At 51.0% G+C, this 18,304-nt stretch overlaps 1 protein-coding gene across 1 annotated transcript in view; it reads left to right on the top strand.

Moving 5' to 3' along the window:
* Positions 1-17,982, top strand: part of LOC109289426 (dual specificity protein phosphatase 22-A-like) — a 42,178-nt gene extending 24,196 nt beyond the window's left edge. Inside the window, exons 4-7 of the mRNA XM_019505441.1 lie at positions 3,032-3,081; positions 8,862-8,936; positions 10,311-10,482; positions 17,381-17,982. Coding sequence (XP_019360986.1) covers positions 3,032-3,081; positions 8,862-8,936; positions 10,311-10,482; positions 17,381-17,578 — 495 coding nt within the window. The 3' untranslated portion in view covers positions 17,579-17,982. The remainder of the gene's footprint in view (positions 1-3,031; positions 3,082-8,861; positions 8,937-10,310; positions 10,483-17,380) is intronic.
* Positions 17,983-18,304: the final 322 nt, after the last annotated feature.

Raw genomic sequence — 18,304 nt, forward strand, 5'->3', positions numbered from 1 at the left:
CTTCTAAAGTGGAAGGAGAGTAGCTACATCTATATGGTGTTGCTGGTGGCTAATTGGTGTGGGGGCTGCTGGGAAACTGCAAGGATGCAAGGCAGGAAGGAAGGGAAGGAGCCTGCTTTGCAGAGCAAGAGAGCTGTCGGCAGGTTGCTAGCAGGGGGATGGGCACATGGATAGGCCTGGAGAGAAGGGATGGGTCTGAATAACTAGAGAGGGGGAGAGAAGAAGAGGTAGGACAGAGACCCCCAAGCCTTTCCTTCCACCTCCTGCAATCCAAGCGGTGGAGACGGATCCTGGCTCTTGCTTAGCGACGCATCTCTGGCTGATTCTGGAAAGGCTGGAATCACATTGTCCCTTGGCCCAGCTCCCTCTGGGTCACTGCTGAAGCCATGGGCTTCATGGCCTCCCCTCATAGCTGTCCTGACCACAAGCTGCCCAGTGCCCTTTGGCTCCAGCTGGGCTGTTCAGTCTCGTATCCCAGTCATACCCCAGTGTTTGCTCGTATGCCAATCTCACTCAAACCTGCTGCCTCCTGCTGTCCCAAACCCGGGCTCCCCGCAGGCAGCGCTGCCAATGCCCCTCAGCTCCGAGCTGTGGCCCCTGCTCTCCCAGACCTGTGCCCCAAGCCCCTCACCCCCACCTCCTGGACCTCCACCCCACCTCCACTCCCAACGGGAGAGTCATGTGGGTCCAGGATCATGCCCAGCAGGTCAGGAGGAGACTGTAAGGTACGGGGGTCTGACCTATCTTCTCTGACCGTAGCTTCATCCTGGGGTCAGGGCAGGAACAACCATGTTTAGCTTCCTCAGTGGACTGCTTGCATCACTGCTTTGAGGTGGTGAGGAAAGGGGGCTATCTCCACTGTGCCGAAGGGGAAGTAGCAGACCTGACTCCCCTCCAGATGTGGGAGGGAAGGTTTGAATTCAGGAGCTCCTGGCTCCCACATCTGTGTTCAGGCTGTGGACTCCCTTTAGCAGTGCCTGTTCTGTTTGGATGCCTCCTGACCCACCTGCCTGCCTCAAAGGGCCACGAAACCCAGGTCGTATTTGTCAAGAACTGGGGGGGCCGTTTCCTCACCGTGAAGCAACGTAACGTCTTCCCCCCAGCTGTTCGCCTGTCAACAGCTGCTCTATATGAGCACAGCCTGCCCCTCAACCTGCTTATCTCCACGGTATCTAGAGATACCCACAAGTCTGTATGGAGGTGAAGCTGCTTTGGGGCGGGGGGCAGCTTGCGGAGGGGCGTGCTGCTTCACCCTGCTCAATCCATGACATTTAAAAATGCAGTGAATGCATGTAATGAAAGGCTTGAAACAGGACGTGCGTGTGGTAGCGCTCTGTCTTCTGCAGGAGGTGAGACAAGGAATTAGAGCAATGGCTTCTGGCCTAAGATTTATGTTCTCCATGGTCCCTGTTTCAGATATGTAGTCCCAAAGCCAGATGCTCCCTGCAAACTTGTGCCAGAGTGCACTGAACCCAAGGGAAGTCTTTCCACTGCCTTCAGTGCACTCAAACTTTTCTGAGTTCTTATGGGGCGCTTGACGAAAAATTGCCCTTTTTTTTTTGCAGTTTAATTGCATCACACATTACATGTACAGGTTGTTTTGTGGGTTTTTTTTTGCCATTTAAAGGAGTTTGTTGCGGTGCAAAAGAAACCACAGGCTCTAATGCAGTTTATCCGAGGCACCCCCAGAGGGACAGACGAGTGGGAGACTCTACATGACCCAGGACATTGTTCAGGCAGGATTCCCATCCACTTCACTGAGCAGAAAAAAGCCTTCTTTCTCATTTTAGTGCAGCCCTGAGGAGAGGGAGGCAGCATTGTTTTAAAGAAACAAATAGAAGCGCCTTCCCAACAGCACAGCATTCCTGATGGATGTGTATATTTAAATAGCTGAAAGAGGAAATGACATTTGTGAGAGCAGTTTCCTCCATCCCTGTCGATAGAGCCTCTTCCTGACCGGCGTCCGGCCCCGCCAGGAGAAATCCATCTATGTCCATTATAGTATGCTATCCCAACTTGAGCCCATGCCAGCTCTACATCATGGAGTAGGTGGGAACGAACTGTTTTACCCATAGGCTTGTAGGGGTGGAAGAGCTGTGCAAGTTCAAGCCCTTGCACAAAAGCAGGAGTTGCCATTCCCAAACCAGCCCAGGGAGATACTCATCCAGTCTCTATTTGAAACACATGCCCAGACTGCTGAATTCATGGTGTTAGCACAGTTTCAGGGCATGGTAAAAGCCCTATCTACAGCTGCAACCGTGATGCATCTGGGAAGGGAGACTGCATTGTGTTGAGGCCCCTGACCAACTCTTTACCATGGGTTTGTGAGATGCTGAGAGTCTTGCGTGCTTCCTTCAGGTTGACCCAGGATTTCAGAGCTGAGACACTGGCTGCATTTCAATTTTTTCCAGGTTAACCCTCAAGCGAGTGAAGGAAAGGAAGGCCCTTTTCTTTTGTATTAGAGCTGGGCTCACTGTATTATTCGTTAATTAGCTCCAGTGGGTGGATGGACCCCTTGATGTCAATGGAAAAAAAATTTCTTGGGTTCAGTGCGGCCAAGGATGGCTGTGGATAGCCGGAGCAGAATGACTTTGAGCGTCAGCATTGACCTTCTTAAGTGATGGACAGTGCTTTAAGTCAGGAACAAATACAAATCATTTCAGGCCTGAAGTGGATTTTATGAATGATCTAGATTTCTCCATTTGACTGAGCCCAAAAAATCAGTGCCAGTTGCTTGAAGAAACCTTTGTATTGGCCTGTCTAGTTTAAGGTTTAGGGCCTGGAAGGGACCATGAGGTCCAGTGAATCTGTGCGAATCTGCAGCCATTGTAGATCTTGTGTAGTAACCCTCAGGCTATACGACCTCCTTTCTCTCTGAAATCAATAGGGAAACTCCTGGGTTTCAGGAGGGTCTGCATTTCATCTCGAGATGGTTGCGCTTTGAGTGGGGAGGTAGAAACGGGACAGGGCGAGCACTCATCATTCAAAGCAGCAAAAGGATCTTCATGATGTTACTTTCTTTCTGTGTCAGGACGTGACGTACCTCTGCATCTCGGCGTCGGATTCGTCCGCTCAGAACCTGTAAGTCCTAGCTCGCACCAGGAGCCAAGCGTCAATTTTTAAATCGATGAGAAGTTCATATTTTAATTGCCTCGCTAGCATGATCTCGACATTATGCTGAACTTAAACACAGCCTGCATCGTTTAAGACTGTTAGTCATAATTTTAGATTTGAAAACACACGCCCAGCTGTATATGTGCCTGTGCGCTCCAGGCTGGTAAAAACATGAAAAAGTAGTTTCCTCAAAAATGTCAAAGTTGTTTCTGTTGCACAGGATTCAGAACGGATCCATTTTTCATTTGCTTTAAAATAAAGAAATAGATTCTGGTATTTTGAGATAGCGGAGATGCTGGAGAAACCTGGCCTCTCTCCAGCCTATGGAGAACTCACTCACAAGGAGTGGTGGATCTGCTGTCGTGTAACCTGTCCTCAGAAGCATTATTGCCAACAAGAGCAAAATGATTATCGGCATTTTTGCAAATGAAAACGATTGGTAAGCATTTTGATAAAAATGGATAACATTCGCCGTGCACACATTGCAAGCAATACTGAGAAAAGTCACCAAATACTTCATGAAAAGACAAGTCGTTTTTGGTGAAAAATTGTTTCTGAAAAAAAGTCTTTTTTTTTCAATGCAAGTGGAGAAATTTGGACTAGCTGTATCAAGCGGTATCTGTAATTGTGAGCATAGAGGCACATGGTTTTCTGTCCTTTACAGAACCCAGTGGCTTCCACTCACAGCGCTGTCCTGAAATACCGATTTGTTTTAGTGCCGCAAGGTGCACACAGCCAACCTCACAGTGTTTCCCAACCAATGGGACATGTCCCACCGGTGGGAAGTGAAGGTCGTGTAGGTGGGACTTTTAATGTCCTTCAAAATTTCCATTAATGATTAATGCAATACTAAAATGCATGTAAAGGTAAAAATGCACTTCTTGGAAAAAAAGTGGGGTTTTGTTTTTATCATGGTGGGACCAGGGATTTTAGAGAAAATGCTTGGTGGGACATAAGGTGCAAAAGGTTAAGAGCTGCTGGTCTAGCAGACGTAGCAGGTTCCCTCCTGTGGACTAATTGTGGCTGTTTGCACAACATGAAACCCTCTTTTCCCATAAAAGCAGGTGCTGGAGCAAAGGTGATGGCACCTTGTACTTCATGCCCCACTTGCTTTGCTTTTGGAGTACCATGATGGGGTGTTGTTTGAGGGGGATAGGCACCGGCAGGGTCAATATTTGGGAATCTGGGATCTAGGAGCTGCTCGTGCTTTAGAAACTGGAGACATTATTGAGTGGAGTCTTTCTCTGAAGATGATCAAGCAACCTGCAATGGGCCTCCTCAGCCATATAGATGTTTAAGATTGTGATTAACATTAGGAGAAATGTTTGGTAAATGGTCACAGCTTGTTTTAACAGAAGACTTTTGTTCATTTGTTTGAAAGACTTCTGTTTCAGAAATGCCAAAAGCTTCCAATTTTTGACATTTTGGAACCTCAGCTTTTCACCCCGAAGCAGCATCTCCTCAGTCCCCCTTGCTTCTCAGTCTATATGGGCTTTTCTTTATGGGGAACACTGGACTGTCCAGAAAACTGTGCATTGCTGGCCGGGCCCTTGAAGAGGCAAGCCACCCTATTAATGTCACCCTGGGCACATGCATGTTGTCAGGTCTCCCTATGGCACGAAGGGTAGATCTGGCTTTAGGATGTCTGTGGAGATCCCTCCTCTCACGCTCTCCTCTTGTGTGCAAAATCTGTAGTCTTGCTCACCCCTGTGCCAGTCTAATTCCTTCTCCTCCCATCATGTTGCATGGTCAGGATGGAGGGTACATGTGTGGGGTGGTGGTCGAGTATCTCTTCCCTTTCTTAAGCACTCCTACATGATCTGCAGAAGGGAAGCGGGCCCAAGGGCCAGGTCGTGTCCAGGCAGAGTCAGCAGCTGGCCCAGTGGCTGTCAATTGGCTTTGGGCAGGCCAGTGCCCTCCAGATCCAATTGCCTCTTCATGCCATCCTGAACCTATAGGGTTGGCCCCTCAGTTGTGAGCGTCATGGGTCAGAAAATGCAGCTCGAGCATGGAGTTGTGTCTGGGGGGAGTGAAGGTCCTCCCTTCTACTCCCAAGATCTGCTCATTTTTATCATTTATCATCATTTTTGAGGTCCCTTCCAGCCCTATGTCTATGAAATCATCGCAGAAGCACCCCCACGCAATGTCAGATTTTCAAGTGGCCTCCTTACTGCTCATACGTCGCTACGTCCTTGGTGCTAGCGCTGGATTGGAAACCAAATCTTTCGGGGAAAGACATTCCTGTCCCAGTAATACTGCTTGCTCATGTTTCCACTGAGCAGAAGGAGAAGCTTTACAAGAAAAGTCCTTCTTCAGCAAGATTAGGGATTTTTTTTTTTTTTAAACTCATCACTGCACTTGTAACATGTCTACGAAGATTTGGCCACAGGAAGGAAGACTTGTTCAACAAGCTATTTTTTGCACATCGGTTTGTGCCACGGATTTCACAATCCGGGTGAATTTAGAAAGGATTTCTAAGAGAAGCTTGGCACCAGAGACCTTGCCAACGCCGAGCGCCCTGCAAGCTGCAATGATGACGGTGGGAATTTGTACCTGTTACTGGGTGGTGGCTCAGGAAAAGCATTTGGTCCACGGGGCTGATATTTGGAAGCACAAGGGCTAGGACTCTGGGGGCTGACATGCAAGAGTCAGCAAAAGAAGGTTCCCTTGGTGGGGAAGTCAGCACTAGGATAAAAACCTAAAGCAAACAGTTTTGCAAACTGTCCTGGCTCGCGGGGCATTTCTGGGGCTGGAGTACTGTGCAGCGGGAAGCCAAAGGTTTCAGTCTCTTCCAAAGAACCAAGTACTCCCATAATTACAAGGCTAAGGGTGTTTTTTTCCCCCCTTACAAGTGTAATGGAAAGTATTTAAGAGAAATTCCTATGCGTGTTAGTGCCGGAGATTGACTCACAGAAAACATTGCCCAGTCAGAGAGCGGCTCTAGTGACCTAACCATACGGATCTGTGATTGCATGGAAAGACTCAGTCTTCATTCATAGCATTTGCTTTCCACTTCCTTAGCTGGGATGAGCAGGGAGAGGGGGTGGGTATGACTAAATGGAGCCTGGGTGAAACTGGGGTCTGCCGTGGGTCGGGCTCCCGGGGCCGAGTTAGGCGTTTGGGCAGCATTTGAGTGTGACCCCAGTGTTCGGTCAAGAATGCAAAGGAGCATGGAAAGAAGAAGACCGGTGAGTGATGATAATGCACCACCCCATCCATTTCTAGGAGAGGCGTCGGGGTCAGGACCAAGCAGTGAAATAAGGATAGCGAGAAGGGGCAAAATGCTGAAGAGTGCATGGAAACGCGAATGCCGGGAGGCAGGAACTAAGCGTTGAGAGCAACTTTTGTTGAGGGCGCAGGATGTTTCCAGCCAGTCGGTGAAAAAGGGGAAAGCGTGTGGATGAGCCATGTGCCTTTGCTATATTCGTTCGAAAGAGGAGAGGCTGAAGATCACCGGAGGCTCACGTACCACCTGTTCTCTTTACTGCCTGCCTGCAAGGGAGATGTCTGCAGAGAGCCAGGTGGGTCCTGGAGGAACGGTCTCTCCGTGCTTTGGGCACTTGCTGCCTTGTTAAAACACTGTTGGTGCCTAGAGACGTATGATGCAGCCCCCTGAAGTGGGGTAGCTGTTGCCCATCCAGTGATGAGGGACACCTGAAAGATGAGGGATGGGACTGCATTACACCAGTGCGCACATCATCTGTCTGCAGCTTCCCTGGGATAGGGGTTTGCTCAAGGTTAAGGAGCTGTTACTGGCTCCCTGCCCGCCTGGCAGGGCCCTGTGAGAGCGGCCACAAGATCACTGTGGAATAGCAAATCTAGACTGAGCTGGGCATCGTGTGGAGCAAGTCAATGGGCCCGGTGGACAGGGGTCGAGGAACAATGCAGAAACCCCGGCCCCTGCCCGAGGCTGGGAGAGCAGAGCAGATGCCAGTCTCCGCTCAGCCCCCAGTGACTTCCAGACAATTTGCACTGGTGTGGCTGAGGTCAGAATGGGGATCTCCTCTCCCACTTTCCTTGATGGCCCATCCCACGTGAACGGAGAGGACGGAGGACCCTGTGGACTCAGGGACCTGCCCTTGTTCCCAGCTCCCTACTCCTTTTCTCCTGCTTGGCTGGGTCAGCTCAGAGAGGAGCATGGCCCCCGCACATCGGACCCAGCCCAGTCTGTTTCTGCAACACGCTCTTGGATGGTGCTGAGGTGACGAGCAGGGGGAGGTTTTCCTACTAGATGCCGCATAGCACTGAGCATTGCAATGGCCTCCTGGGGTGGGCATGGAGTCGCACTGTAGATGGCACAAGGGAAAACCCTGGAGACCCCCAGATCCTGGTGCTAAGCTCTGGAGGAGATGGTTTCTGCCCCAGAGGGCTCCCAGTTATAGGCCAGAGGTGGGAGAAAGTCAGGATAACCACCCCCTGTGCTACAGGTCAGTGCCCTTCGTACCAGCCCCATGTATGCCCTCCAGATCTGCCTCTCGATGCCATCCTGAAACCATGGGGTGGGGGTAAGTGACTGGACCAAGGTCTCTTAGGGAGGCTGTGGCAGAACCAGGAGCTGACAGCAGGTCTGTGGGGTCCCAGTCTGGTGCAGGGCTATGGTTTAGTGCCCTGGCAGGCAGGTGGGTACCTAGGGGCTCCTGGGGTCTCCTCTTGCCTCGGCCCCTTCCTCACTGTAGATGGGGAAGCCTTCTGCCTCCATTTGTTAACTGCACACAGGGGTTAACTTCATTCTGTCCCCTGGCTGGGCCCTGCCTCGGGAGCGTAACCCACTCTCCACATGCAATCGTCTGCTTCTTGGCACCAGCCCTGGCCTGCCCCCCCTTCCCGGGTCACTCAGGGCCGCGCTTTCTAAGCTATCCCATCGAATTGGCATTGCCTGCAACAGGAACAGACTTGTCTGCTCTCTTCATGGCTCATTCTTAATAAAGCAAGCCAGCAACCCTCCCCAGGGCAGGCGCCTTCCCATGCAAACCTGCGGCCTGGGAGAAGTGACAAGTCTCTGCTCATGAGCAAGCCTTTCCTTCCCATCCCTTACGGCCTTTGGATCCGGGGGGCTGCATGTTGTTGTCTCCATTCATCAACTGGTGCAGAGTTCAGGGGCCAGATTCCTCTCATGGTTGTGGAGTTAAACTCATCAGGATGTGGCTGTTTGGGTGACTGGCCCCTTCCCACGCGTGGGGCAGGAAATCTCTCTAGCAGATGCACCAGTTGTCCTAGAGGTTGGCCTCATCACTGAAGTGGTCGAATACTTAAATGATGCCCCAAACTGTCATGCTTAAACCCCCCTAATGCACCTGGCCAACATGAATGTGTCTAGTCCCCTTTTGAACTGGGTTAAATGACCAACCTCATCACATCTTGCGCAAGGAGCACTTTCAAAAGCATCTCGCTGCTCCGGTCTGGACAGCTGGCTGTGTGGGAAACCTCAAGAAGCCCCGTCCCAGTCACATCCCTTCTCCTTGAGTTTTCTGGTTTTTAGCTTTGAGTCAGAGGGATCTCAGTGGGACGAGCTCCCAGCCCCTGCCAACAATCCCAGCCACCTCCTCGTCTACAGGCCAAAGCAGCTGCAGTGGCCTAGAAAGGATAGAGCAGTTCTCAGAAATTATGTCTCCCGAAGGCTGTCCCCTGCCCTGAGAATTACTCAGTGCTTTTTACTGGGAATCAGAAAGGAGGAGCTTCCTTGAAAACAGTTTGACCCAGATCCACCAGCTCTGCTCTGCCTAACTTTGTCATTTCTCTTCTCCTAGGATACAGCATTTTAAGGAGTGCATCAAATTTATTCACGAATGCCGGCTGCATGGGGGAGGCTGCCTCATTCACTGGTCAGTATTGCCGCCAGCTTCCCCACTTGCTAATATTGTTCCCTTCTCATCCCCTCCCATTTGTTGTCATTAGTTTTGTTGCTATGGCTATCGTGCCAAGAGGACTGTGTCGGGACCCGGACTCCAGTGCGCTGCACAAACACACAGGCTAGGCACAGACATCAAATTATGCCTGTGTATCCTGGAACAGAAATCTCCTGGGATTGCCGTGGACACACATTACTCTCCTACTCAGGGTGTAGTGAGCGGCTGAAGGCACTGCTGCTTTTCTGCCATTGATTCAATGGTGCAATCCAGGGATGATCATTCAGGTGCACTTCGTGATGTCCTGGGATAAACTTTTAGTACCTCTTATCCTGTGAATCTTTTAAGGCTTTGTCTCAGGACAAGGGCGGTGGATGACTGAACAAGTGTGCTTTGTCGTGGCATAAAATGGTTTATACTGGGACAGATTTGATGTCTGTTTGTTGCCATAGAGGAAGAGCATCAGAGATGGGAAGTGGGAGCAAACTCCAGGTCTCCGGAGACCCTGTGCAGTTCCTCCTTCCCCAGGTTAATATGCAGAAGGCTCTCCTGACCCTTGTTTCCATTGCACTGCCTGTAACCATCTCCCCAGTGCACTGACTTGCTTGCCTCTGCTCTACAATTTGGACATTTTAGCAGCCGGAGACCACCCTGTGGCTACAGCCATGCCCAGCCCTTCCAGGCTCGTTTCCCCAGGGCTTCCACCACCTATCGACTTGGGCTCACGCTGTGGTTTCATGATGCCGATCAAAGTGAAATTCAGCTCACGCTGCTCATGATGCAGTTTTGCATCCCAGGCAGGCAGCCTGTATGAGGCGTTTATGATTTCCACCTGAACGCTGAGTGCAGCCTTGGCCTTGAATCTTAGCTGAGCTGGCCCAAGAGCACGTCCGTGCTTCAGTCACTGCAGCGACTGCAGCTCACATCCCCAAGCCACTAGCAGAGTGGCCACAGCAACAGGGACCCCCCAAGGCTGAGTTAACACTTCCCTCCAGTGACTGCCACGTAGGCAGGCCCCAAAGCTCAACCCCCTCAGCTGGGGCTGGTGCTGAGACTGGCCCCGGATCTTGGCCTGGGTCGATTCAGGATATGGGTGTATCTGGGCTGACCTGTGCAAAGTGGAAGGCAAGTTCTGCACCACTCAGGATTTGAGGATTGGTTCAGGGGATGACAGAAAAGAAAACCAAGCCCTGGTATTGAACTGAAGGCACTGACAATAGTCCCTAGGCAACGAATTGCCCATTTCTCATGCAGCCTGAGTCACCGTGATATGGAAAAGCCTCCCCTGGGTTTGCAATGTACCCATGTGCACTTCTTTTTTTCCCCTTCCTACGTCTCCGGCTATGCCAGCTTGGCTGGGGTTTCCCGCAGCACCACCATCCTGGTGGCGTACCTCATGACCGTGACGGAGCTCAGCTGGGAAGAGTGCCTGGCGGCCACCAGAGCAGTCCGCTCCTACGTGAGCCCCAACTTCGGCTTCCAGCAGCAGCTGCAGGAGTACGAGAGGACACTGCTCAAGGAGGTACGGCCGTCTCCGCTTATTCCTGCCGGATTTGCACTTAGCTGGGTGGTGCTCAAGGGCTCCCATTTCCTGGGTGACACAATGGGGCCATGGAGGTGCATGTGCATGTTGTGTCATTGACCCTTCCCTCTCATGCAGAGAAGAGTAGGTTCAGAGAACCAGGCAGGAGCTGCAGGAGACTGTGCATGAAGCTCTATTATTCCTTCAGGAAAAAGGAGGCGTGAAAGGCCATTCATGAGCCATGGTTGCTGCATTCACACAGTGACAGCTTTTTCAGGGTGTAGACCAGGGACTGGCAACCATGTAGGAGCAGTGGGCCAGATCAGTGCAGATCTGAAGGTGGGTCACGCTCCCTTTGCCAGCACCATACTCCCAGCCCATGCTGCAGAATTGCCGCTGGGTCTGGCTTTGTGGGGCGGATCCAGCCTGCATGCTGTAGGTTGCCAAGCCTTGGTGTAAGTAGATGTAACACTTGTATTGCTATGGAGTGATACTGGTGAAAGGTGGTGGCAGCAGGGTGCAACCTGCTGGGTATCATCCCTATATGACTCACGGTCACCCACCGCTTTGTGACAAACCAGAAGGCTCAACTACTGAGCGAACGTGGGCACGAATTTTGCTTCTGGCTTCCACATCTGCCCATGGCTTTCTCCAGGGTTTTTCTGCAATCATACTGGTTGCCTAAGTTGCACCCATGATAGACCGATTCAGTGTTATCCTGGCTGGGTGTCCAAAATGAATCAGGGACTTTTATGCCCACCTTTTTTTAGAGGGTCCCTTCACACGCATCACCAAAATTCGCCAGCTTTGCATTCGTGCATTCACGGATTGTGCCAGTGCCAAATTCTGGCAGAAGTGTGGGTTTGTGCAGGTTATTATACCTGGGGATTTAGTCTTTTCTGCAATAATAATAATAAAAAGCCTAAACACATGGCGAGTGAATTGAAGAGGACTGGCTGAGTACTTGGTGGTATCACTTTCTGGTTAGCTCTGCTAGCGGGTTATGGGAGTGACTAGTGAAAATCCAGAATGCACTGTGAATGTCACAGCACATGGAGCTTGAGTATAATTCCAGGAAACATATTAATCCTTCCCTAGAGCAACCAGGGACTGAGCAAAGCCTGTGCAGGAGACAGCCAGAAGTAAGACGGTGGGAGTAGGTATTAAGGGTCTTGCCAGGCAGGGCTGTGGTGCTGAGGGTCCCCTACAAGCAGAGCCTCACCTGAAAGCAAATCTCGCACCTCCAGAAAGACACATTTTCAGGGAGAGATGCATCCTCCCACAAATGAAACAGAAAGTCGGAAAGCTCCATCACTGCCCGGGCATGCCAGTCTCTGATTTATGAGATGGGGGCTTTTGCAGAGAGAAGACTAGGCTAAATAGCTCTAACACACACACACTTTCATAGTCCATCTGCATCGGACATCCGGTGTTGAGCTGGAATACAGGTCTCTGCAAGCTGAGGTGGAGGATCTGCTGGCGGGTGCTTGCAGGATGGCCCTCAGCTGAGCCTGGTATGCTCCATGCCAAGTCCCTGGGTACCTGCAGGGGATTTTTTTCTGCTTTCTGAAGGAGCCCTTGTGCCAGCATGTGATACTGCTCTGAATGTCAACAGCTTCCCATCCAGCCCTGGATTCTGTGTAGGCCAACTTCCTTCTCGGGGCCGCTAGATGCTGGGGTGAGGTCAGATCCTTCTGAGCCAGCGCTGGGTGGGATGGGGTGGGCTGCGGTGTCACATGATGAGCAGCAGCCTGACAGTCACCAGCCCCGATACTTCTACAGGAAGTCAACCCGATTACAAAACGCCGTCCTCCGTGGAGATTCCCTGCGGGGCTTCCCCTGTGTGCACGGCTGCTGGGCTGCAGAGCCTGGGAGGCACTTGGCAGGACCCAACTGAGTCCCAGCGGGGCAAGCCGGGAGGGAGAACCACACAGGAAAGTTGCTGTGGTGGAGACTCCTCCGAGTTCAAACAGGTTTGCCAGCTTTGAACAACAGATGTCATGAGTCAGCCCCCCACCCACCCCCAATCATGATTTTGGCTTAACCTTCCTGAGATCCCACATGCTGTGTCTCTGCCTTTGGTCACACTTCGGTCCCTGTTTCCAGCTTTCCTCAACAACATGAGGGTGAGAAACTCCTACGCTCAGACAATATATATGGGATGTGTGTGTGTGTATGTACACACACACACACACACACACATATATACATACATGTATATATACGTACACACACACATATACTGAGACTCACATAGTTAATAATCGCATAGCTCCAGGACTTGGGACTTTCCTGCAAGCACCCATTATTGCAAGACCCGTGACAAAACCATGCGAGTTAGCTCCAGTGCTCGTCTCGTCTTGTCTCTGCCAGCTACCGTATCAGAGAACAGCAGCTACTCTGCCCAGGGTGGATGGAGCCGGTCTGCTGCATCCTTCTAGGGTAAAAGTTGATTTGAGTGCAGACTGCAAGTGCATATTACACAGGCTTTCCATGGGATTTTAATAGGGGTGGGAAGCGTGAGAGTTCAGGTGAATCCAGACTCCTGGCAGACATGAGAATGTCCTGCTGGCAGCAGCTGATGCTTCTTCAGTCACTAAGCTAAGAGGATAGGAATGGGATAGCGAAACAACTGTGATACCTCCACTTCTGGCCTGGACAGGCAGGTGAGAAAAGTCTGTTACTTAGGAAAGAGCAAGTTCATGTTCGAGGGCACAGTTTGCAACAGGTCTGGGCATTTGGAGTGCAAGCGCCGTTACGGCATGTGCGTGCACAGATCAGGTACGTGTGTGCATACGACTCACTTTACACTCAGCACGCCTGGGAAATTCTCTGCCTTTGTGCAGCTGGTCACAAAAATAAAATTGCATGTGCCACTATGCCTGCATGTGCATGCCTTTAATAGTGGAGCATCGCTGTCTGTATCCATTTGAGTTTGATTGGCTTGGTTTCCTGCCATGTTGATGGACTAAGAATTGCTCTGCGACTTGTGGTATTTTATTGCCTGGACAATAGGAGATAACCTGATCTTGCATGAATCAGCCCTGAACATATACACAAATACGCAGACCAATAAATACAATACTCATATGCAACTACAAGGGATGAGAAGGTCCACAGGGGCAGTGGAAGGGTCCTATAAGCTTGATCAGTAGATCAGATTCTGGCCTCTAGTATCCCTTTCAGTTCCTCAGTTTATGGACTGGGCATATAAAGCAGCACCCCAGGAGTTAGAAATGGGTAAGACCTGCTGACTGGTGTCACTCTGACTGCTCCAGACCTCAATTAAAAGGAAACCTGGATGGAAGCGGGAGGTACAGCTCCCTAATCCAGCTGGGGGTTAGTGACAGAGGAATGGCACTGGAAGCGGGGAAGGGGCTAGCTAGATGAAGCAGGAAGGGAGGAGCTGGTGATGGATGCACTTATAAAAGGAAGTAGCCAACTGCAGGACAGAAAACACTCGGGTGGGGAAGAGAACAAGCCGGAAATACCCAGTGGTCACGATAAACCACACGTGGAGAATACCTCCGCCTCCCACATAGGGAGGTTCATCCAGACGGCACCAATTCCAGATGATCCTGTGCCTCTTGCAGCATACCTTGTGCTCAGGCCCGTGGGAGGAATAGAGAAAAATGCAGTCTTAGAAGGGGAGGCAGTTAAGTGGGCTGGGATGGGGGTGGAGGAAGTGGGTGTGAAATGCATCTTAGTTGTTCCTTGGTGCAGAGAGAGTTTTCCCTGTGAGTCAGACCCGGTCTTTCATGGCTGGCTTTCACTTTCCCCTTTCTGTAAGTCAGAGAGTCAGCTCCCGGGGAAGGGCTCCTGGAGAGGGGGGAGCTGAAACTTGGCCTTGCAGGCTGGTACTTGTTCCTGTTGTGGAGGTGGTTCCCTGGGGCTTGCTATTCATGCCCAACGGGTGACTGGCAATGCACCTGTGCGAAGGGAGCCTGGCGGTGCAGAGACCTGCCAATGCTGCTGCAATGTCGGTGCCCAGAGCAGACCCAGGAGGTATCTGGGTGCCACCAGCTAGAGAACAGGAGCAGCATGTGCCTCAGTGGCTGGAGGATTGGGTCATGAGAAGATAAGAGATGCTCCTTTATAGCTGAGCTTTGATGACAATATGCAGGGATAGGAACCGGCAGTGAGTTTCTTTCTGGGAAATCCCTCTTGGCAAGCCACAGCCAGGCTGTTCATTAGTGCAGGCTTGCTGCCAGCTCCCTTTCCGCTGCTTGCTCTGTTGTCCTATTGCCCTCTCCACTCCTGTGGAGCAGCCGAACTCTTACCACCAGCATAGAATTGGAGAAAATCAGGGTTGTAGGGACCTCAGGAGGTCACATCTAGTCCAACCCCCTGCTTCAAACAGGACCAGCCCCAACTACATCATCCCGACCAAGGCTTTGTCAAGCTGGGTCTTAAAAACCTCCAAGGATGGAGAGTCCACCACCTCTCTGCAGAGCCTGTTCCAGTGCTTTACCACCCTCCTAGTGAGAAAGTTTTTCCTAACATCCAACCTCAACTTTTCTTGCTGCAGCCTGAGCCCATTCCTCCTTGTCCTGTCATCTGCCCCCACTGAGAACGGACCAGTTCCATCCTCTTTGCAACCCCCTCGCAGGGAGTTGAAGGCTATTATTAAACCCTCCCTCAGTCTTCTCTTCTCCAATCTCAGTAAGCCCAGTTTCCTCAGCCTCTTCTCAGAAGCCACGTGCCCCAACCCATCAACTCTTTTTCATTGCCCTCCGCTGGACTCTCTCCAGTTTGTCCACATCATTTCTGTAGTGGGGGGCCCACAGCTGGACCCAGGACTCTGGATGTGACCTCCCTGGTGCAGAATAGAGGGGAAGAATCACTTGCCTCAATCTGCTAGCAATACTCCTACTACTGCAGCCCAGGATGCCCTTAGCTTTTTTTGCAACAAGGACACACTGTCGGCTCCTATCCACCTTACTGTCCACTGTCACCCCCAGTGCGGGATGCTCCCACTGTATGGGCCAAGTGCAAGTTCAAGGAGACCCAAAGTAGGTTTGCACAGCAAGTCCTTCCAAGGTCTTGTTTTGTGAGCTCCCATAAAAACCTCCGTGCAGAAGACCTGGCATCATAATATCAGGCCTGCTGTTCCCATCCCGCTGGAGTCAGTCACTGGAACCGGAGAGCTAAACCAGTGTCAGCCCCGAACATATACACCTATACATAATATCCTCTGCAAACAAGGGGGGAGCGAGATCTGTGGGATTTCAGTGCACCGTTCGCTTGGGGCCGACTCCAGTTTGCAGGGGAGTCGATCCAGTGATGGTGTAGGATTCCCCTGCCTGCGTGCTGTTTCCTTGCATGGAAATGGAGCTATTGAGAGTCTTCCTGGTTCACAGCGGTGAGCGTGCACTAGATGAAGCGGGCTCTGTAGCTGGAAAGTGATTGGAACTGGAAACACAGAAATTTCCAATGGAAAGTCCCAGGATGTTGGCAGACGTTACCCATTCAAGAGCTAAGCTTGGGGGCTCCCTTCATGGTCAGAAAGGGAGTGGATGGGGGAGGAGAGCTTCCCTTGGGCAGACACGGAGTTGCAGAAGAGAAATACCGAAAAGGATTCGGCCTCAAACTTCTTCCCTGTCCAGCTTCACACCTAGGTTTTCTCACGACCATGCCCCATCCCACTTCCTCGCAGCCCTATTCCCATATTTCCCCTGTGGCCACTACAAAGCTTAGTTTAGTCAAATTATTTGTAGGATCATGGCAGGGTGTAGACACCAGGGCTCCATCATGTGAGACAGCCCTTTGCATGAAGAGATTATAGTCTGGATTACACTGGGAGTTGTAAGGAGCATAGGAGACATAGGAGTTGCCTTTGTGGGTCCCAGCCCTGACCCATCCCCGCCATCCAGTCTCCCCCAGGAGGAAGTTTCAAGGTTTCTCAGACACTTGGCCATAATGTATGCAGAACCTGTGCTGGCCTCCTGCTAGCTATACCTTTAGACATAGCTTCCCACATGCTGTCTCCTTCCTGTCGTGACCTGGCTGGGAGAATAATGTGCATGTCCCAAAGAGTCACGGTAGCCACGCTTTGTTTTCCAACTACCAGAATCTCAGCTCAAATCCAGTTGGCCGTATTTTTTACGATGGGCTGGTGATACCGATAAGACATCAAATTGGCAGATGCTGGTTGTCCAAGTTCCCATCCACGAAAGACACAAGGTCACTCCGTGGCATTAGAAAGAGCAGGAACTTCAGAAGTTTCTCAGGCCTAAAAGTGCAGAACAGTGTTGCACTGTTGTAATATGAAGCAGATGCACGAGCAAGAGCAAATGTGGTTACACAACTCCATCTGTGCTACGATTAGCGCTGCTGAACAGTTTGTCACACTGCCTCTCCTGCTAAGTTCAGCAGAAATTATATTGAGCATTTCTGCTCCTGCCTTAGCTGTCCCAAAAAGGGAGACCAGTTCTTTTTTGAGTTGGAAATTTCTGGTTTCAAGCTTTCAAATGCAGCTGAGGCCAGGTGTGCCGGACAAACTCCCCATCCCCTGTGGCTGCACCCTCGAGCGTATTGCAACAGGTACAAATGTCTAGTGTCTCTCTAGCTAGTTGTGTGTGTAACTGGATATGCGGATGCAGTATCCGTGTGCACAAATTAGGCTCAAAGGGGTGGCTACAAAGGGGCCCTTTAAATATTTTATGACCTTAGGCCGCACCCCAAACCCCTCTGGATCTCACAGGACAAAGTTTTACTATCCCTGCAGTGAAAGCATGCATAGAAACAAGCCCAATTTCATTTGGCATTGCAAGAATTCAAGGTAGAAAAGGGAACAGGTTCTCCTTCTGCAAGCGCAACTGCTCATCTAACAAAAAACCAGAGCTCTGTTGCATCTCCCCCGTGGCATTCACAACTCATTTTGGTTTTGTCCCGGCAGTACCGAGCCTGGATTCGATGCGAGTATGGCAGGAACCCGTTTAATGACCAAGAGGAGCTTCGGCGCTTGCTTGTGCAGCAGGAAGAGAAGCAGAGATCACAGAGAACAGTTGATTATTGGATCAATGCTCCAGAACCGACGTACTCCCTGCCTTACAATGCCTATGGGACCAGCAGAAACAGGTGGATGAATAGATAAGAAAAGACTGGCTACGACATTATCCCTGTTGGGCTGGAAGACTCTGTGTTGGTCTTTGTGTGAGGAATTGCTTTGATATTTGTGTGTAGGGCGGAGAGCTAGCTGAATGCCACCTGCTCAGCCGGGCTGCTGGGATCTAGCTATAAAAGCAGAGGATGGAGGTCAGCATTTCGGGGTTCTGCTCCCAGCTCTGCCACTGCCTCAGTGTGTGACCCCAGGCAAATCCCTTTCTCCTTCCGTGCCTCTGCTCACCCATGTACAAAAGCTCTCGGGGCGTGGAGAGACGTCACGAATTACCAGCAGCAAAGGTGCTTTGGAGGAACAAAGCTGTGGAAGCAAACATCTTGATATTAGTGGACTGGCCCTTTGGTCATGAATCTTTTAGCCTGATGGTGCCCCATGGTCCCCTATTACACATGCTGGACCCAATTCACTGCTGGGAGAAGCAGGCACCAAGCCATTGACCTCAAGGGAGATGTGCCTGTTCATCCTACAGGACTAGATCTACCCTACGAATTGTTGCCAGGGCACTGGGTTGCAGTCAGAGCATGGGCAATAGCTTCTGAAAGCCCATCTGGGTCTTCATTGCTTTCCTAGTATTCGCAGCGCTGTATCAGGCAATGGAAGCCAGAGGTAGGTGAGTCCTGCTATCGCCTCTCTTTCCCACTTGCCCAATATTTTGCCAAGGCAGGTTCACTAAAGCTGGAGGGAATTTGGTTCTAAGAT

The sequence above is a fragment of the Gavialis gangeticus genome, unplaced genomic scaffold, assembly GCF_001723915.1.
Source record: "Gavialis gangeticus isolate Ggan-Ray unplaced genomic scaffold, GavGan_comp1, whole genome shotgun sequence".
Lineage (NCBI taxonomy): Eukaryota > Metazoa > Chordata > Crocodylia > Gavialidae > Gavialis > Gavialis gangeticus.